Genomic DNA, 21,615 nt, shown 5'->3' with positions numbered 1-21,615 from the left:
TAGCAAGGATATGGAAACAAAAATATATTACCTCTAACACACGCTGAACATCAACAATAGTAATAAAGCCCTTTTGGTCTGCATCAAACTTATGAAATCTCTTCTTGTACCTGGAACACAACACTGAACATTGGAAAAATATACCTACGTAGGTCAAGTCATGTCGAGAGATATAGAAACTTATTAGAAGTACCTGTCGATGTCTGAAGGCAGTAGGCTAATTTCAGAGCGATCTGTTAACTGTTCTGATCGAGATTTATAGCCCATTTCATAATACAGAAACTTCCTGGCTGTTTCAAGTTCCTCCTAAAACACAGACATACACGAAGTTCAAAGATTTATGGAAAGAATTATTGATTTTTTCGTTTTTGTTTCTTTCTCACTTTTCTGACCAGCACAATTTTGTTTTTATTTCTGCCAGTGTTACTGAAGTATAATTTATATTCAATAAAGTGCACCTATTTTACGTACACAGTTTGGTGTATACTCTACCACGATCAAGGTACAGAACATTTCTATCCCCCTGGGAAGCCTCTCAGGCCCTTTTTCAGTTGACCTGCAAGCCTCAGGCAATCACTGATCTGCCTTCTGTCTCCAGAGTTCTTTTCGCCTTTTCTAGAATTTCACGTAAAAGGGTCCAAATAGTATGCAGTTTTTTTTTGTGCTTGACTGCTTTCACATAGCATAATAATTCCGAGAATCACTCATGCTGTTACTATTTTGTTTTACTATTTTGTTTCTTCTTACTGCAGGATATTCTTACACGGTATTGTCTAACAAAATCTATAGAACCAACTCCTTGTGATTTGATGACAACTAAAGCAATTAAAAGTGAAAACGCTATCCAGGTGACAAACAACTACTATAACGTGGCACACAGCGTCACCGACGGGCATCATGGGATCAGCTCCTTTGAAGGTTTGTTAACAAGGAGGCTGATAGTTGGGTGGAAGTTAGAGTCATGACAACAAACAAGCTCTTGGAACGGTTGCTCTGACATTTTGCAATGTCCCCAGCCTCAGCAGATAGGAACAATTGTCGAGAATGCTGTCTTTCTTACTTTGTCATGTCATTCTCCTGCTGGCTTCCAGCTTACAAACCGTCTTTTTCTTTCCTTTCCCTTTTTGGATTTTGTACTACATTTGCCCACCTTCTGTCTTCTGGTTCTGTTCTTATCTGCCACAATATTTTACAGCTCAACGCTAGTTAAATAATCCCATCTGCAAATTCTCTGAGTACCCAGAGATAGAATTTTTTCTGGCCTGGCATGTAAACTCATTTAGAGCAGCCTCCTATTTGAATATCTATTTCCTCTTACCAATATTTATTTTGCTCTCTTCACACTGAAAATCATTCTCCTTGACAAAAAAAGAAGGAAAGGAATTTGGTATTAAACTATGAGTTGAATTGTTCTCCCTTTTCTCCAGCAGTCAAGAATATGGTGCTGGGCACTTGAAACAACGATCGCTTTGGGTAGTATCGACATTTTAACAATATTTGTTCTTCCTATCCAGGGGCATGGAATCTTTTTCCATTTTTTTGTGTCTTCTTCAATTTCTTTCATAAGCTTTCTATGGTTTTCAGCATATAGATTTTTTTCCCTCTTTGGTTAGATTTATTCCTAGGTATTTTATGGTTTTTGGTGCAACTGTAAATGGGATCGATTCCTTGATTTCCCTTTCTGTCGCTTCATTATTGGTGTATAGGAATGCAATCGATTTCTGTGCATTGCTTTTATATCGAAACAATGATCTAGCTTAGGTCTTACATGCATTCTTTTCCAGTTGTAAAATTCATTTCTGGTGTCCTTAGTATTTTTTCCCAACATTTAGCCAATTCCTGACACTATTCATACGTCTGCATTAGTCCTGGATACCCTCTCACTGCAGAGCACTTGTCTTCCATCTGTTTTAAATCTGGTGTTTATCAGCTGCCTTTGTTCTGAGTCACTCCATTTCTTCATTGACTTCCCCTTTTTCCTCCTCATTAGGATCAAATTTGAAAGAATTTCTTTTTGTGAGGCACTCTCCATTGACTTAACTGGCCTTCTCTTCAAAGTCTCTCGATGAAATGTGCGTTTTCTCTGAAGGTATAAAATCTACCTTACCAAATAGTAGGTCAGCGTTTCCCAAAACACATCCTAAGTAGTACTAGTATCCCTCCCACCGGCCCTTCCAAAGGGCGAGAGTTGGGTCTGTCTCTGGATAAGTTCCCTTTTGGAAAGTGGCAAGGCATAGAAGCATTCTGAAGGCACCAAATTATCTGCACTAATGAAAATGCTTTCATGGGTTTAACTCAGAATTTCCCAAACTCTTTTGCCCACTTGGTCATCTTTTGACTCATACCTTGTGGAACACATTTGGCCATGTCCCATTTTCCAAATGTCCCCACCAGTTCCTCTACCAATCCTTAACTCCCCTAGACAATGTCTTCTTCCCTAACCCATTCTTCCGATTTGTTTGGATTTGATCTTGAATGACCGTGTTCTCTACATTTTGGAAGAAAGGCACATTTCTGAGGTATATATTTGTTGCAACCACTCAGTTAGATCCCAAGATCCTTGAAACTATGAGCTATTTACCATTCCCCTAAAGTATTTGGTATCATGCTCAGTATATGAGTCACTCATTAAGTATTGACTGATAAAAACAACCACAATTCATCTACAGAGAGTTATTTATCACCTTGTTCCACTTTCACTTTTGCAGGTTAAATAATCCCAATGCTTTTAACCTTTTCTCAGAAGTCCAGCTTTCTAACCTTTAATTCTTTTTCTCCCTCTCTTTTGTTCTCTCTAGACTGTCTACAGGTCTCATTAATACTCCTACGGCTCAGATACTAGACAATAACTTTAGGTCTTTTATTTCTGTTACTTTATTGAGGGGGATGGGAGAATATCTCTGAGTACACGAATTTACACATAAAACTTGAACTGAAGTTAAATCTAGTTTCCTCAGGAGGGAAGGCCAAACACAACCAGTTTACAGAATTTTCTTCCTCCTTCCTACCTCCTACAGCCTGAATTCCTGGCACAAGATATCTTCCTGCATATTCAAATCTTTCCAACCATAATTTTTACAGGAACACATTATCCCCAGTCCTCCTATACGGTAAAAATGATTGGCATTAGCAAAGGAGCAAGTTTCAGTCTTGCATCGTCTCTGCATGTAGCTTTAGTCGAACAAATTAAAACTCAAAACTGGAAGAGCTACAATCAGTCCTGCCAATGCAGAGGCAACAGAACAAGGTGGAGAGAGAGTGTACGCCTGGTTTTGGTCCCAGTTCCACGACTTACTAGTTGTATGAACTCTGACTGAACTTGCTCCCTGAGCCTGTTTTCTCAACTACAAAATGGGGGTAAAGGTTATCTCTGGCAGACTTGCGCTCGAGTTCAGGAACTCTTCAGCCACTGATTTCCACCATCAGTATACTACAGACATTGCATTTAAATGACAGGAAATGGGGTGCCCGGGTGGCTCAGTTGGTTAAGTGTTGGCTCAGGTCACGATCTCATGGTGCGTGAGTGCAAGCCCCACATCCACGCTGACAGCACAGAGCCTGCTTCAGATCCTCTGTCTCCCTCTCTCTCTGCCCCTCCACTACTCTCTCTCTCTCAAAAATAAACATTAAGAAAAATAAGACAAAACGAATTTAAAAGAAAACATTTATTATTAAAAAATTTACTACGGGAAATTTTTTTAAATGTAGGACCACGGCTTCCCCCCTGGAGACCTTGACTCTGAGAGTCCAGTCAAGTCTCAGAATCTGTTCTTTTTTGCTACATTCCCAGGGGATTGTGATATGTAACCACCTTTGGGAATATACACCAGAATGAGAATGCTTTTTTTTTTTTTTTTTAATGTTTATTTATTTTTGAGAGAGAGAGAGAGAGACAGAGAGAGTGAGCAGGGAAGGGGCAGAGAGAGAAGGAGACACAGAATCTGAAGCAGACTCCAGGCTCTTAGCTGTCAGCACACAGTGAGATGTGGGGCTCAAACCCACGAACCGTGAGATCATGCCCTGAGCTGAAGTCAGGCGCTTAACCAACTGAGCCACCCGGGCGGCCCAGAATGAGAACACTTTAAGGACAGCACCTATGTCCAATCCTTTCTTACACCTGTGGCCTATGACACAGATGCTCTGTTATGTTCATTCACTCAACAGTTATTTATTCAGGCCCTACCGTGGCTGGTTACTGAGGTTACAGAAACAAAGCAGATCAGTTCCTCTCCTTTGGAAAGCTTATTTCTTGGATGAGAGGCAGACAACAAATAAATAAACTAAATACGTGGTATTTCAAATGGGAATAGGTGCCCAAGAGAAAGATAAAATAGGGAGAGGGAGAGAAAATGCCATTCAGAAGGGTGGGTAGTACTCTTTTATTCAAGCCAGTTAAGGAAGGCCTCTTTGTAGCAGAGACCAGCAGGAAGTACAGGGATAGGCCATGAGGGTATCTAGGAAGGGACATTGCAGGGAGAGGGATCAGCAGGGCTTGAATAAGGAAAAGCAACTTAATTTGCGGGTTGCAGGCGAGTGGATGAATGATGAGACCAGAGGGTTCAGAAAGGTAGTGGCCAGATCACAATGATCTTGTAAACTGCTGTAATGACTTTGGCTTTACCCTTAGTAAAAGAGAGGGTGTTTCAGCACAGGAATTGTTAATGATTGGTCCTCATCTTACTAGTCTATCAGCATCATTTGATATAGTGGATTACTTTTCTCTTTTTGAAATATTTTCTTCCTTCCTTCTGGGCCGCAACTCTGTTTTTAGTCTTTTCGCACCTTCTCCAACCTTGCTAGCTATCACTTTCCCTTTCTTGGGGAGCCTTCCATATCTACCCAACTTTTTCTTTTTTTTACCTTTTTTTATTTATTTATTTTGAAAGAGAGAGAGAGAGAGAGAGGGGACCAGTGGGGAAAGGGCAGAGAGAGAGAGAGAGAGAGAGAGACAGAGAGAGAGACAGAGAGAGACAGAGAGAATCCCAAACAGACTCCGCACCACCAACACAGAGCCGACTTGGGGTCAAATTCATGAACTATAAGATCATGACCTGAGCTGAAACTAGATACTTAACTGACTGACCCACCCAGGCACCTCTTTATAAATTTTTTTAATGTTTATTTGTTTTTGAGAGAGAGAGTGGGGGAGGGGCAGAGAGAAAGGGAGACAGAAAATCCAAAACAAGTTCCATGCAGTCAGCACAGAGCCTCATGCGGGGCTCGAGGCCACAAACTGTGAAATCATGATATCGGCCAAAATCAAGTGTCAGATGTTTAACTGACTAAGCCACCCGGGTGCCCCAATCTACCCAACTTTGAAACTCTGGAGAGCTCCAGGGCCGTCTCTGGACAGCTTGCTGTTATCTAACTACACAAACTCCCTATTTGATCTCATCCAGCATGATGGCTTAAATGCCAGCTCAAATTTATATCTTTTTATATCTTCAGTTCAGACCTCCCCTCTGAACTTCATTTGGACTGACACAGCCAATGATCTGCCGTATATTTTAATAGCAGCACAGGAGTTGCTAAAGTAAGAACACCGTTTTGTGGGAGGGAAGCTATTATAATAAACCATGGAAGAAATGCTAGTGGCTGGAATCAGGGTTCTAGCAGCTGAACGTGTTAAGGAGGCACTGAATTCAAGCCATTACTTAAAGATAAATATGATATGGTTTGCTGATGGATTTAGATCAAGTATGATACTAAGATTTAGGCTTATGCAACCAGAATGTGCAATAGCTTTTTTGACATGGAGAGGTTAGTAGTAGTGGTGGTCGTGGTTTGGGGGAGGTAGGAAGAGATCCAAGAGATGGGGTTATGTACTAAACGGTTACCCCAAAAGCCATAGGTTGAAAGCCTAATTCGAAATGTGATGGTGTTCGGAGATGGGGTTTGGGGGAGGTGATTAGGTTTAGATGAGTCTTGAGGATGGGGTTCCCCTTTCTCCCTCCCTGTCCTCCATGTGAGGACACAGCAAGAAGGCAGCTCTCTGAAGGCCAGGAAGAGCACTCCAAACCAGGCTGGCACCCTGACCCCAGACTTCCAGCCTTCAGAATTGAGAGAAATAAATGCCCATTGTTTAGGCCTCCCAGTGGGTGGTATTCTGTAAAAGCAGACTATTACAGACTAAGACAGATAGGGTTCCAGAAAGTAGTTTGGGAAGGAGGGAGGAATCAACTCTGTCAATGTCACTAACTGCATGGGTAACAGGAGGACCGAGAACTCACGAGTATATTGTACTGAGCAACAACATGGAAACCATAGGGAAGTGTGATCACAGCTACTACAGCAAAGTGGCAACAACAAGCTTAAATGAAATGGGTTCAAGGAAGGCTGAGGGGAAAGGGACTGAACCAATGAGTACAGAAAGTGTATTTTTTTAATAAATACACAAAAATGCCTCTGCATATTATACTAGTTGGGTTTAACTAAAACACATGATAATCAACAAGCCCAGGGTAGTACATGGGGGCATGTGAGCATCACTGGCTTTCTTTCTTTAATCTGGATATAAAATTCCAAATGACACAAATCAATAAGTATTTAGTGGTCAGGCAGTAAAACCGCTATTTCCTACCAAAGGCCAATTTGCAAAAGTGTGAATTTCACTATAGACTACATTCTAAAAGTGTTTTCAATGGAAACCAGAAAAAGTTCTACCCACAATCATTATTATCCTACTTTTTCAGGAATTATGACCACCAAATTTAAGAGTATTTTTCTCTGTAAGGGATTTTCCAGAATCAACCAACACATTTTGAAACCAGAATATCTTTGCCGTTTCCTAAGACCTAGCAATATTAAAACACACTCCCACATATTAATTGGCAAGAAATCTAAAGTTACCATTGAAAACCATGCTAGCCTCTATGAACAGACCAAGACATCACATGCTACAACAGGAGCTGTGGTGGGGCACCTGGGTGGCTCAGTCCGTTGAGCATCCAACTCTTGATCTTGGCTCAGGTCATGATCCCAGGTGCATGTCAGGCTCTGTGCTGAGCATGGAACCTGCCTGAGATTCTGTCTCTCTCTCTGTCCCTTTCCCCTCCTTGCACTCTTCTCCCTCTTTCTAAAATAAAATAATAAAAAAAAATCTTTATTAAAAAACTTGTTAATGTTTATTTAATTTTGAGAGAGAGAGACAGAGAGTGAGTGGGGGGGGGAGGGGGCATGAAAGACAGGGAGACACAGAGTCCAAAGCAGGCTCCAGGCTCTGAGCACAAAGCCCAATACAGGGCTTGAACTCATGAACCGTGAGGCCGTGACCTGAGCCAAAGTGGGATGCTTAATCCACCGAACCACCCAGGCACCCCAAAATAAAAATCTTTATAATAGGAACTAGGGTTTTAAAAACCACTATATAATACCTCTTTTTTATAATCATCCCAATTCAGTTCTCTGCCCATCAGTTCAACAATCCTGGGAAGGGCTTCCTCTGCGGCCTGGACATTTAGGAAAGCCAGGCGAGTACGCCGTGAAATCATATCCACTGCCGTGCAGGCATACTCCTTAATCCCGTATTTCACCTGAATTTAAATTAAAGCAAAATTATTAGTTTAGGCTTTTTCTTAAAAAGAAGACATAAAATTTCACTTAAGAAAATTCACAGAGAAGTGACGTTGCTCTTTATATACTCTGGTTCTCTAGCAGGCATGAGACAAATGACGACATCATATAGGTTCCCCATCTGCCTGCCAAAGGAGGTTCACAAATTGGGACAAAGCGGAAAAGACTTAATGCCTTCCTACCGAGTTGAACCTGGCCCAAACATGCAGACTGCATCCTTTCTCATTTACCATCCACAGTAATCACTCTCCTCTTTGCTAGTGCTTAATATGGATGCTAATTTATGTCACCAGCAAGGCAAAGAATATTAAACAGTATGGTCTCCTCTCCTTAGCTGTCCAAAGTTTTCTGTCTCAGAGTATGCAGATGATGGAAAGCCTGCATCCAATCAACAAGCAAAGGCTTACTGGACATTCATGTTTTAAAGTACAATGAATCATAAATAAGGCGCGGCCTCTGGCTTCACAAAATGTAAAAACCTGATGAGAAACAAAGCTTCAATCTTTGAGAAGTGAAGGGCCATATCAGGATATGTCATCAGGCAGCACACAAGTGGAAACAACTCGAAGAGTTACAGATTTACAGATGGGGCAAACAGCTGTGAAGTAAGAAGGCTCGGGTGGGATGGGTCTGTGGAGGAGGCACAAATCCATACCGTGTTGTCTATTATTCTTTTGATTGTTACCATTTCAGTATCAGTTCAGAATTTAAGTTTATAAACGTAAGGATCTATGCCGGGCAGACGTGTCGCTATAACGGTTTGGGCTGGCAAGTGGGCATTGAAACGTAGCTACACAGAAGTTTTAAAGGAGATGGAAAATGAGCAGGTGAGGGGGATCCCAGGGCAGACCAGAAATTCCCACACGGCCATTCACATACCTCTGCTTCAATGTATGGAAATTCTGACACAAGACGCACTCCCACTATAGGCCACCTTTTTCCGGTTACGCTTGCCATTTTGGCCACCTCAAAAGCCTTGTCCCCATAGGTGGCGGCCAGATGCTGTGCAACCTAGGGAAACAAAACCCCAACAGGCGGGTACCTTGAATACCAATACTTCTTGGCACAGAGCAAAAACTGCACACTCTTATCCTGTCAGTTTTTCACAGCCGGTAACTAATAGTTCCAGGAGGGTATTAGGTTTTGATTTTGTGGGAGGAAACCACTTGGGCTCTGAATGCTTAGGCCAGCACTAACTCTGCCACACATGTATCACTGTATCAGTGACGGATGAAGCTTCGGCTTCGCTCTGCCCGCAATATCACTTGTGAAGAACTGCCTTCCTCAGGCTCGAGACAGAAAAATGTGGGAGGCTCTGTCTGTGGAGAACAAACCAAAGAAACTCCGGATTTTAAAATAGAAACTCGTATGGGCACTGCCTTTTCAGCTCTTTTCCTTAGTTCACTTCCATCGTTATGCAGACAGAAACAAACCCAGCAAAAGGAAATTCTAAATCGGGGAGGCCTCCTGGTTGCCAGTTCTGTTAGTGGCAACGGTGAGCGCAGGTAAAGGGTAGAACGATGCACACCCACCTCACTTTCAAGGCCGTAATCCTGGACAAGCCGAATATAGAGTGTGGGGCTCCAATCTTTGCCTCCTTGAAGGAAAAGCCCAACCGTTCTGCTTGGCCCTGCTTTCAGATTGTGAGTCTTGATAGCAGCATTTATGGTATCTTCTGCCATAGAGCGATACGTTGTCCACTTCCCACCTACATAATTCGATGAAGAATTCATTAGGCTACCACCCCTTATTTTCCTCAGACTTACCCATTTACCAACTTATTACCACCAAGATTCACCTGTTGTTTATAACCAATATGGCGCAGCAATGTGTAAGACTTTACTCAGAACCATAAATATATATATATATATATATATATATATATATATATATATATCCCTGTTCATTAGCATCAAGGGAGATTCTGGTGTGGCAATTTAACTCGCGATCCTATCTGAAGCACATCCCAAACAAAGGTAATATCCCATACCTGCTATAGTGATGAGGCCGCTCTCACTGATATCCACAACATGATTTCTGGAGATGGACTGAGTGTCTGCAGACTTGGGATCTGTAACAAGGGGACGGATACCACTCCATGCTGCCAGGACATCCCCTCTTCTCACTGGGAAGAATCAATGGTAAAGGTTGATAGGATTCCTCAACGATAGCTCAACAAAGCTATGGCATAGTTAATAAGCAGGGCAGAATTCAGTAAAAGGAACACAGGGATATACACTTTGAAAGGGAGAAGAAGCCCTTAAAGATAACAACTGAGTGAGTGGATAAGTACGGCAAAAACTCGAAGAATTATTTTGTGACAAAGATAATCTCCATGAAAAAAAGCGAAGAACCTGAAAATCACGGCGGGGGGGGGGGGGGAGGACGGACGGAGGGGGGACACTGGTACTAAAAAGGAAACAAAAGAAACATGTTAGCAGCCCTCAGCGCGTGGGGGGGGGGGCAATCTAAAATAGCTGAAAGAAACAACAACAAAGTAGAAACAAAGACAAACCAGTAGATTTATGACTTGTTACATTTCCTCCTAGAATATATCTAGCTATCTCTTCTCAGGACAAAGATCCTTAGTAAACAAACAAGCCTGTAACAGGATATTATCTCCCCTCATCAATGCTAACTTCTTATTGAGCATTTAGAGTAGGCTTAGCCTTGTCAAAGCACTTGATATGTACTTTTCATTTCATTTCATCTCACAAAGACCCATAACATCAGTTATTATTATGCTCACCATACAGATGAGAAAAACAAAAAACAAAACAAACAAAAAAAGAACCTGAAAAAGTTTAACTAGCCCAAAGCAAACATTTTATAAATGGTAGAACATCAGAACCCAGTTCTTCCCGATTATAAAGTTCATATTCTTACCCACTAAATGTACCTACCATCTTTCAACTTTTGACTAGTCTTCATGCCCTTTTTCTTCTCTCATCCCATTATCTTTTTAACTGTCACAAAAACAGGTATACTGGCTCCTCCCAGTATAGGCACGCAATATTTGTATTACAGTGTATGGAAGGTCTTTAAATATTCAAGATACCATGGAATTTCTCGTACTGTCTCTATCAAAATACAATCACCACTCTGTACCAAGAATTCATGGAATTTACAATAGAATTAGCTGTTGCAGAGCACTCATTACTGAACTTAAAGATGGCTAAGGAGAGTAGCCTAGTTGTGGTTCTCATGCACCGTGAGGGGCATGGGCAGAGACCCAAGGGCAGAGTTTTCAGAATCCACTCTTCTTTACCCAGATCAGCTTTAGGAATGGCTTAGCCCCTTTCTTCTCCACTCTACACATCAAGGAGATGACCTCATGTACCAGTCCAACAGCTGCCAAATGATATAGACTATGAGGGAGTGAATGCTTACCTGGTCCTTCTGCACTTACTTTCATAAACCAGTTAAATTATTCCTGGATAATGGAAGAGTAAGTGGGGGGCGGGGGGGGGGGTGGAGGTTCTTGGATGGCTCAGTTGATTAAGTGTCTGACTCTTGGTTTTGGCTGAGGTCATGATCTCAAGGTTCATGGGATCACATTGAGCCACCATACTGAACCCCCCATTGGGCTCTGCACTAACAGTGCGGAGTCTGCTTGGGATTCTCTCTCCCATTCTCTCTGCCCCTTCCTCTCTCTCTCTCTCTCTCTCTCTCTCTCTCTCTTAATGATCTCATGATTCATGGTATCACATTGAGCCACCGTATTGAGCCCCCCATTGGGCTCTGCACTAACAGTGAGGAGTCTGCTTAGGATTCTCTCTCTCCCATTCTCTCTGCCCCTTCCCTGCTCTCTCTCTCTCTCAAAATAATAAATAAACTTAACAACAACAACAAAAATGCTTTAAGAAGAGTAAGTGTGATTTTACTTCTACCATGACTTGGGATCAGGTGTTACCTCCTTCATCTCATTCCCAGCTATTGAAAAGTTGACTGTAGATAGTCTTTCAAACATCAAGACAATGGGAAAACTGGGTATCCACGTGCAGAAGGATAAGCTCAAAGTGGATCTAAGATCTATACATAAAAGCTAGAATGATACAGCATTTAGAAAAATATATATATACAGGTCTACATGACAGGGAGCTTGGCAATGATTTCTTGTATATGATCCCAAAGGCACAGGCTAAAAAAGAAAATAAAACAGAGAGATAAAACAGATTTCTCAAAATTAAAAACTTTTGTGCATCAAAAGACATTATCAACAGAATGAAAGGGTAACCCATGTAATAGGAAAAAAAAAGTTTGTAAATTCTATCTCTGTCAAGATGTTAGTAATCAGAATATATAAGAACTCTTAAAACTCAATAACTAAAAGAGACAATGTGATGAAATCTGGGCAAAGGATGTTCAAACATATTTCTCCAAAGATCTCCAACTGGCCAATGAACACATAAAATGATGCTCAACATCACCAACCACTAGAAATGCAAATGAAAACCACAAGGAGACACAACTTCACGTCCATGGGGATGGCTATTGTAACCAATCACAAAAAACAGAAAATAACGAATGTTGAGCGAGAATTGTGGGAGAAAGTGGGATAGCCTTGGGCATTGCCGACGAGAAGGTAAGATGCTGCAGTCAACTAAAAGTAAGTGCATGGCATTTCCTCAAAAAGTTCAACATAGAATCACCACATGATCTAGCAATTATAATTCTGGGTACATACATACCCCAGGGAACTGAAAGCAGGGAAAATTTGTACACCTCCACGTTCATAGAAGCATAATTCATAATTATCGAAATATGGAAGTAACCCAAGTGACCACTAATAGATGAATGGATAAATAACATGTGGTCTAGGGGCACCTGGGTGGCTCAGCTGGTTAAGTGTCCAACTTCAGTTCAGGTCATGATCTTATGGTTCGTGAGTTCGAGCCCCACATCAGAAACTGCTGTCAGCACAGAGCCCACTTCAGAAACTCTATCCCCCTCTCTCTCTGCCCCAACCCCATTTGTGCACCCACTCTCTCTCTCCCTCTCTCAAAAGTAAGTAAGCATTTAAAAAATGCTAATAACATGTGGTCTGGACATGCAATGCAATATTATTAAGCTTTAAAAAGTAAGGAAATCCTGACACGTGCTACCTTGAAGACATGCTAAGTATAATAAGTCATTCACAAAAGAACAAATATTGTATGCTTCCATTCATATGAGATACCTAGAGTAGTTAAACTCATACAGACAGTAAGTAGAATGGTGATTAGCAGGGGGTGGGGAGGTGGTATATGGGGAGTGAACGTTTAATGGGTACAGAGTTAGGGAGGATAAAAAAGTTCTGGAGATTGATGATGGTGATAACTGCACAAAAAGATGCATATGTTTAATGCCACAGAAGTGTATACTTAAAAATGGTCTAACTGATAAATTTTGTAATATATATATATATATATATATATATATATATATATTTAATCATAATTTTTTTAAAAAATCAAGACAAAAGGAAAAATTGACAAACTTCAAGTCTCAGAAGATTAAGACAGAATTTTACATATAATACAGAAGTCTCAGGGCCCTTACAGCCCATGCCATCCCCAGCCTTAGTTCAAATTAAAATCTCTCATTCAGGGGAGCACATTTTTATGAGCACTGGACAGCGTGATTTTAGATCCCACTCAATGCTTGGTAGCGTGCCCTTGTACAGTGAACCTCCTGTGTTTATACACAGCACTACCTGAAAAGTATTTAGAAAATATCCAGCAGACTCTTTATGTAAAGAGCTACAAAGACTCCTTGAAATGATTGGAATAGTCTAATTATTATTTTATTATTATTATTATTATTATTATTATTGTTTACAAAGTGCCTAACCAAGTACAGGAGAAAGACCCTAAAAACAAGTTCTACTGAGTGGCAACTGGGTGGCTCAGTCAGTTAAGCGTCCGACTTCAGCTCAGGTCATGATCTCACAGTCCATGAGTTCAAGCCCCCCATCAGGCTCTGTGCTGACAGCTCGGAGCCTAGAGCCTGCTTTGGATTCTGTGTCTCCCTCTCTCTCTCTGCCCCTCCTCCCTCCCTCTCTCTTCTCTCTCTCTCTCTCTCTCTCTCAAGAATAAACATTAAAAAAATTAAAAACAAGTTATACTGAATGATAGATAATCCCTCCATCTTTATCTCAAATGGAAAAAACAGATTTCTGGTAAAGACAAATTCAACTAGGTAAATTTGGCATGATTTAATACAGCTCCTTGAGGGCCACACTCTTTTTTTTTTTTTTTTTCGTTTTTTTTATTTTTTGAGGGTCACAATCTTAACACGACTATAATCTGAAAGAAGAGGCACCCGTACACGTCTACAGTGGTGGTTAATCAAATCCATATCTAAACATGGGATGCAAAAGAAAGAAGAAACATCATACATACATACATACATACATCATACATACATACATACTGATGCAGAAAGCCCAAGGCTTCCAGTCTTGTTAACTGGAGACCTAAGGGAGTCTGAATGCTGGGATTCCATTTCTAAACCTGCCCCTCTGATATGTGTAATTTCTTCATTAGGTTTAATCCTGATGGCTTCCATGGAATGAGGGTTAATTCTTGCTTCACGCAATTCCACAAAAGTCTTGTGTAACCTCAACACAAATCATGCAATGTTTTAATCTTTACAAAAACCCTAACTAGGAAATTACCACTATTTTCCATTAGAGTTCAAATAGCCCTCTGAGTCAAAAATAAACCTTAGCCAACCACATACAACGTCACTGTGGTCACCACAAAGTCTGCAGCGTGTGTCTGTGAAATTCCTTAGGTAGCCACACTGATCAGGAATTTGGCTCCAACTTTTAAAGTCCTCTGACTGGTTTTAAAATTATTTGATGGAAAATGAGACTCTCTAGAGTAAATCTGTAACATATGCAAATCTTCTTTGTGCAAATGCTTTACCTTTTTTTTCTTTTTTCTTTGCCTTTTCTGGTATATCAGCCAGAAAAACACATCTGTAAAATTGCGTTGTTGAAAACAAAAAGGCCAAACTAAAATATCCAAGGTTTTCATTCATAGAGGAATATTAAATAAAACAATGTGTATACTGACATCATTTTTAATCCTTACTCTTGATGTTGATACTCAAAAAAAGAAAACACTACCAAAAGAGTTCATAATGTGTTAGGAAACTTAATTTACTTTATATCTTAGCGTTCAGCTTTTTAACCTCAGACTTATATCAGATAAAGTTGGGATTAAATTGATTTAAAAAGATTTTTTTAATGTTTATTTTTGAAGGAGAGAGAGACACAGAGGGAGAGTGGGGGAGGGGCAGAGAGAGAGGGAGACACAGAATCGAAAGCAGGCTCCAGGCTCTGAGTTGTCAGCACAGAGCCTGACGCGAGGCTCAAACCCACAAACCTTGAGATCATGACCCAAGCCGAAGTCAGATGCTTAACTGATTGAGCCACCTAGGCGCCCCAGGATTAAGTTTATTTTAAAAGATACATGTAAGATAAATAATCAAATTTTAAATCATATTTAAAATATGAATCAGTCTTTATGATCTGCAGGATTTTTACAGTATTAGACCAGAGAGTGGTTGGATCAGGCTATCTATCAGTTTTCTCCCAAGCTTTTTATTTTATTTTATTTTTTAATTTTTGTAATGTTTATTTAGTTTTGAGAGAGGGAGAGAAAGGCAGGGATGGGCAGAGAGAGAGGGAGACACAGAATCCGAAGCAGGCTCCAGGCTCCAAGCCATCAGCACAGAGCCCAACGTGGGGCTCGAACCCACAAACTGTGAGATCATGGCATGAACCAAAGTCAGATGTTCAACTGACTAAGCCACCCAGGTGCCCCAAGTTTTCTCTCAAACTTAAGATTTAATGATTTTTGTGGATTATGCAAAATGCTATTTCCTGCTGAAGGATAAAGTGGTTGTACCTCTCCACCACTGGAATTAAGTAATGACTGGTCAGGGACATCGGTATAATCTATGTCCATAGGGCAGAGCATAGTTAAACACACAAAACATGAATTCTAACCTCTTGTATAAAAGACAGCAACCAACTGAACTAACATATTTCTCTCCTTATCACCTATTCACCCACAGTGGAAACCTTGCACTTTGTTAAACAAACCCTAATTAAAGTTGTCTGATGAAAGAGATTCACAAGCAGTAGACAGAATAGAGAATCGTTAAGATACCTTTTAATTCTGCCTGAAACTGCTACAGCCATATTGTAACCACAGAGGCAACAACCGCAGGATAAAGCTAACTTGGAGGGTGGGAAGGTGAAGTGAAATAAGGGCCCTGTGCCTTAGACATCGCAGAATCACTGAGTTCATCACCTCTTGAGCCTTCTTACTGCTGGAGGTTTTTTGTTTTGTTTTGTTTTTTAACAAGATGATAAATTTATTTTATATAACAAAAAAATACAGACTCAGCAACTCTCTTAAATCGAGTATTTCCTTCTCTAAAAGTGTATATAAATACTCCTAGATTCTGTACAACAGCACTGTTCCTTAGACTTTCTGCAATGCTGGAAAGGTCCTCTATCCACAAGGTCCAATTTGCTAGCCACCAGCTGCATGAGGCTATTAAGCACCTGAAATGTGGCTCGTGTGACTGAGGAACTGAATTTCAAATTTTATTTAATTTTAACTAATTAAAAATGAAATTTCCACATGATATGCATATGCACAGGCCATGCCATTACACAAGGCAGCTCTAGAATAAAAATCCCCAAGTAATAAGTAGACCTCAGCCTGGTCCTGGGAGATCATCAAGCTGGGGACCTTCCACAGGGCCACCTTGCCCACAACTGTAATTGAGCATCCTTTCGGTGAAATGTGACTGCATTTCCTTGGCTCAGGAGAATACAATCTGCTATAATAGTGTGCTTTCCCCGCAAATACTTTACTGTCCCAACATATTCCACGTTTATCCTTTCAGAGTATCCTCCTCTCCTACTCATTTCATGAGTTACTGAGAAATGAAAAATATTTTTACCAAATTAAGCATTCCTACCCTCAAGTTCTTACCCAGAAATCCTTTCTGTCATTCAGGTTGCAGCCAAGAGTAAGTAGTGGATATCACCCTACTTTAAATTCTCCAAGGTATGATATGTGAAGAAGATAACTCAAACCAAGGCCTTTATGCGTCAGAGCTCAAAAATTCATCTTGATTTTTTTTGGTTCTCCTACTACCAGGATAGCTAGACCATATTTCATTACTGTTTCATTTTTCCCACCAGGTTGAAAGTCTTCAGCAATGTCAATTCTAATATTTCCCAGCACCCCAAATACTCCATCAAGTATGGGTCACGTATAGTGATCAATAAATATGAAGCGGCATATTAAAACATTCTGAACTTCTCATGTCAAGCAAGAACAGGTGACGTTACAGAAATCAAAAGAAATAATATATTTGGGCCTCGGAGCCAATATCCCAGGCTGTAAATAAAGTACCTAATGACTATATATTTAAACAATCGGGTAGTCTCTTTTAACATAAATGAGTGCTTTAATAAAACAAGATGACAGGAAACAACACTACTGTTAAAGTTGGGAACAGTCCTCATTAAACACCACTTGTTAGACCGATTCACCCAGATGGCACTCGGTTGATTTTTTAAGTGCCAAATGCCCAGATGTTACAAAACCTACGTACCTCCACGGTGTATAAAAGTACTTGGCACTATTTTCAGAAAAGGTGTTGTCAAAATAAAATAGTCCTTTTACCATCGTGTTTGAGAATTATTTTTATTGCAATCCCAATGCAGGGATTTATATGCAATCCCAATGCAATGTAAATTATACATTTAGCATGTATAATATATAAAGAGTAAACTCTCAATAATAAAGTTAAATAGACATTTTTCACAGCTGGCTGAAACGACTAAGTGCTGTGTAATTGTTTCAAATTATAATGAATATTTTTACTCTTAAAACCTTGGCAAGACAAGGGTTTGTTTTAAAAATTAATAGACAATGAAGCCCACAGGATGTGACCATTAAGAGCTAAATGTGTGGTTTTGCTTCACGTGAGTTATTTAGCCACACGTTCTGGGGCGTTCTTTCTCATGTTTGCCGCTTTCCAAAAGAATCAATAAAAAGCATGTGAAAATATCTAAATGAACACAGGGGAAATAGTGTCAGAAATCAATACGTCTCTACCAGCATGTTTAACCTGCTGAAATGAAGTGTTAATCACAGAAATAAGATACCATATTACATTTATAAACTAATGAAACTAGAAAAAGCAAAGCGTGTGACACTATAATTAAACAGCTGGAAGACGTCCAAGCCTGTGTAAGTTGATAACCCTGGTACAATCTCTGGCAGTGAAAAGGCAGGTCTGCAGCGAGTTGATACGGCCAGCTTGGTTGTTAATTGAATAACCGGCAATCTATAAACACTACTAATTGCGTGTGTGGGAACCTGTGTACAACTAAAGACGCTGCCTGAAGGAGCACTCCAGAAAGACTACGTGAATAAAGCGCTCGGCAAATCTTCTGTCTCGCTCGATCCCTTTGAGTCAGAGCTTGGTTCCCCCACTGCATCCTTCTGATTAACCTCTACACGGCAGACTTAATGATACATTTTTCAAAAGATCGTTTTTCTTCCTAACCCCGCTAGGCACCGCACAACTGTCAATGCCCCATTTCAGAAAAGAACAAACAAGTCATCTAGAAAATTCAGCCTGTGAATGGAAAGCTTTCGAAATCGTAAAAGAAGACATGGTCTTATTCCCAACAGGCAAAATGCTTTTCAGAATTGTTGCGACGTGTTTTGCAGAAATGTGGCAGCTGCTGAGAACAGCACGGAGTGTTAAGATTTGACACTTTTTTTTTCCCCCCTTCCTTAAGGATATAGCCATTTGGGGAGGCTATACTCCTCAGAGTTGTCAGAATTTTACTTATTCATCCATTTAATAAATCCTTTTAAGCTGATTATGTCAACCCTGGTGACTGCAAAACATGTCACAACCACGGCTCTAGGATCTAAACAAACTTTTTATTTTTTAGGTCTGTAGAGAAGACCGCTTGGCCCAAGGGATTAGTTATGAGATATGACACCTCTTCTAGCTTAACATTCAGATCCAAATAAGGCCAGTCTAGAGCAAAGGTCATTATCATTCTGCAAGTGTCTAGCAGCTTCCAGGAAATGAATTGAGAGACTTAATCCACTCCCTGGTGGATATAATACCACATCATAAAACCCGGGACTACCAGCGAGAGTACCGTGCGGTACTTAGCAGTGCAAGTATTACAGCTGGACTGACTTGGCCTCATCGTGGCTCCAACACGAACAAACTGGGGGCTAGGAAGCCTCAAGTCATGGGGCCTCGGTTTCTGCTTCCATAAAATAGGAACTGCAGGGTACATCTCGTAAGGTTGTCATGAGGAACCAAAGAAAAAATGAGGGCGACGTGCTCAGTAGAGTGTCTTGCATGTAGAAAAGTGCTCAGGAATTGTAGGGTTTTAAAAAATAAAGCATGCATTACCCTTTACAGACAAACGGAGAGATCAAAATACGTGCACAGCACCAGCCTGTGGCCAAATAACTGGGTAGTGTCTGAAGCTGAGTTTCTCTCTTCCATTTCATCAGGATGGAAGAGATATCGAATTGCACCAGAATTCCTTGGAAAAAATAACAAACTTGAACGTCTCCACTTTAAGACATAGACATATATTAGCAAACTGCGTTCTATCCAGAGTGAGGGTAACGCCTCACATATGAGACCTTCGGTCAACTAGAAACAAAGATGAAAACAAACTATAAGGAATCATTATGAATTAATTGTTTTAAAAAGAATAAGTTGGTAAGTCGGAAAGGTGTGATAGATGGTGTGCACAGGGAAATAAATGAAGTATGTGAAACGGCTGTCACCTTTGCTTTCACACCAGGTATTTGCTGCTTAGAGAATTTTTAATCTCAAGAGTCCCCAGGCTGCTAGAAGAAAAGGCCGGATGTACACCGTTTAGATATTAATTTCAGCCACTTTTACCAAAAATCACAACTGGCAAAAAAAAAACCCTCTTTGTTACTTTTACCAAGTAACCTGACTAACAAAAGGCATGCTAAGTGACAAGAAGTTACAGACCAACCAAGCCCCGGCAGGTATTGCTAAGTCCTCTGTCCATTCACAGAAGAAAGTGGGGGGTGGAGGGGGTACACGATTCAGTCTCTGCTACAGCCCAAAGGCTCATTTCACTGGTGGAAATCCCCACCTACAACACGGGCACAGCGGCCTTTTGGAACCTGCACCTGTTTCCAGTATATCCAGCCTCACAGCACATATAAGCAGTTAGATTTCTCATCTTACTGCATTTGAACTTTAAGAAGCTGGAAACTGTCAACAAAGAGCTCTCTGCTCTTGAATTAATTTTATTTCTTGCTCCGACAATCCAAACTTCCTGCTCTTAGGGCCCAATATCAATCCACTTTTAGCTAATATGGTACTCAGGTGAATGCAAAATGTAGCAGGATTCGTTAATAATAATCATTTATACATTAAAACACAATCATATCCAGAGGCACCTGGATGGCTCAGTCGGTTAAGCGTCTTGACTTCGGCTCAGGTCAAGATCTTACGGTTTGTGAATTAGAGCCCCGCCTTGGGCTCTGTGCTGACAGTTCAGAGCCTGGAGCCTGCCTCAGATTCTGTGTTTCCCTCTCTCTCTGCTCCTACCCTGCTCATGCTCTGTCTCTGTCTTTCAAAAATGAATAAACGTTAAAAAAAAATACAATCATATCCAGATGAAAGTCCTCCTAGATTTCAAAAGAAAGTATCTAGCTAAAATTACATTGCATTTTGAATACTTAAATATGGATATTAAATAAGGCATGACCATTTCCCAAATAACTGTGCGTGTATATGAGTGTGTGAGAATACAGACATTAGTCACACATTTCAGTTATGAGTGTGTAATATACCTGTACCATTATTGTAGATCCCAAAGAGACGTCACTCAAAATTAAAATGTATCCATTACTTGAAATCAGAAGAAACTACCTCTATACAATGTGGATCATTCAATTAAACCAGGAGAGTCCCCTGAACAATTTTTTTTTTTTAAGGAAGTTTGCTTGTTTATAAATGTGTGATCACATGATGATAAAAAATCCCTTGGGGAAAAAGGATTCATGGGCTTTAGTGAGTCACATCAAGAAGAAAATTGTGGCTTTGTATGTCCTCCACTGAAGCCAACATTATAGAAGATTCCTGACACAAAAAGATGAAGACTATATATTTTTCAAAATCTAAAAATTTCTACCTTAATATAAAAAGATTTTCAAACTGCTACCAGCATCAAAAACCCTGAAAACACCTATTACTAATTTATTTCATTTCAACCGCATATTGAGGGGCATACCAGATAGAGAACAAGCTTTGTGGGCTGAATAAAGAATCCTTACCCTCAAGGAGCTGCAAGTGAGAATACACCTTAGATTCCTGCCTATATATAACATTGTGATATACTAGACCACCGTTCTACAAAAGTTTGGTGGTTTCCAAAGTGGAAATAGTATTTTGTCAAAATGAGAAGGTGGGGGAAAGGGCATCCCAGAGCAAGGTTTCATCCTAAACAAAGCATGAGGTTGAAAAGTGCACGAACTGATTTGGAGGTGATAAGACCACAGAAGGCACAAAGGTGGAGTCTGAATATAAACCTGCAAAGACAAGTTGTGGAGAGCCTTAGAGATAGTTTAGAGCCAAGCCAGATAGCTTAGAATTTCTCTGAAAGTCAATGAGGAACATCCAAGGGATGTTTTTGAGCAGGGAAGTGATGGTGAGAATGGTGTTTCAGAAAGAGGGTGCTGATGGAAGGGTGAGACAGGGTGGGAATGGGGACCTGACCTTGGGAAGCCAGTTAGAAGGCCAGGGCAGCTGCTTGAGTGAGAAGTGACATAGGCGTGACCAGGACAATGAAGTGAGAGGGGATTTACAGGGTACTGCAGAGTGAGCACAGATAGGAACTGGACTGAATGTGCAAAGGGAAGAATCCCCGAAGATGAGAGGGGTGCCTGGGCAGCTAAGTCCGTTAAGTGTCCAACTCTTGATTTTGGCTAAGGTCATGAT

At 40.5% G+C, this 21,615-nt stretch overlaps 1 protein-coding gene across 5 annotated transcripts in view; it reads right to left on the bottom strand.

Annotated features, from left to right (window-relative positions):
• The window catches only part of GPD2 (glycerol-3-phosphate dehydrogenase 2), a 141,739-nt gene that overhangs the window by 3,517 nt on the left and 116,607 nt on the right, over window positions 1–21,615 (bottom strand). For 4 of the 5 annotated variants that reach the window (XM_045479883.1, XM_045479882.1, XM_045479884.1 and 1 more), the window contains exons 10-15: window positions 9,563–9,697; window positions 9,105–9,280; window positions 8,452–8,583; window positions 7,374–7,532; window positions 194–306; window positions 32–110 (exon numbers count right to left, since the gene is read on the bottom strand). In XM_045479883.1, coding sequence (XP_045335839.1) covers window positions 32–110; window positions 194–306; window positions 7,374–7,532; window positions 8,452–8,583; window positions 9,105–9,280; window positions 9,563–9,697 — 794 coding nt within the window. The remainder of the gene's footprint in view (window positions 1–31; window positions 111–193; window positions 307–7,373; window positions 7,533–8,451; window positions 8,584–9,104; window positions 9,281–9,562; window positions 9,698–21,615) is intronic. The other variant, XR_006712892.1, reaches the window with a different exon arrangement.

This window comes from Leopardus geoffroyi, chromosome C1, assembly GCF_018350155.1.
Source record: "Leopardus geoffroyi isolate Oge1 chromosome C1, O.geoffroyi_Oge1_pat1.0, whole genome shotgun sequence".
Classification (NCBI taxonomy): Eukaryota; Metazoa; Chordata; class Mammalia; order Carnivora; family Felidae; genus Leopardus; species Leopardus geoffroyi.
Note: the sequence above shows the minus strand (reverse complement) of the source record. Positions and strands in the feature narration are given on the sequence as shown.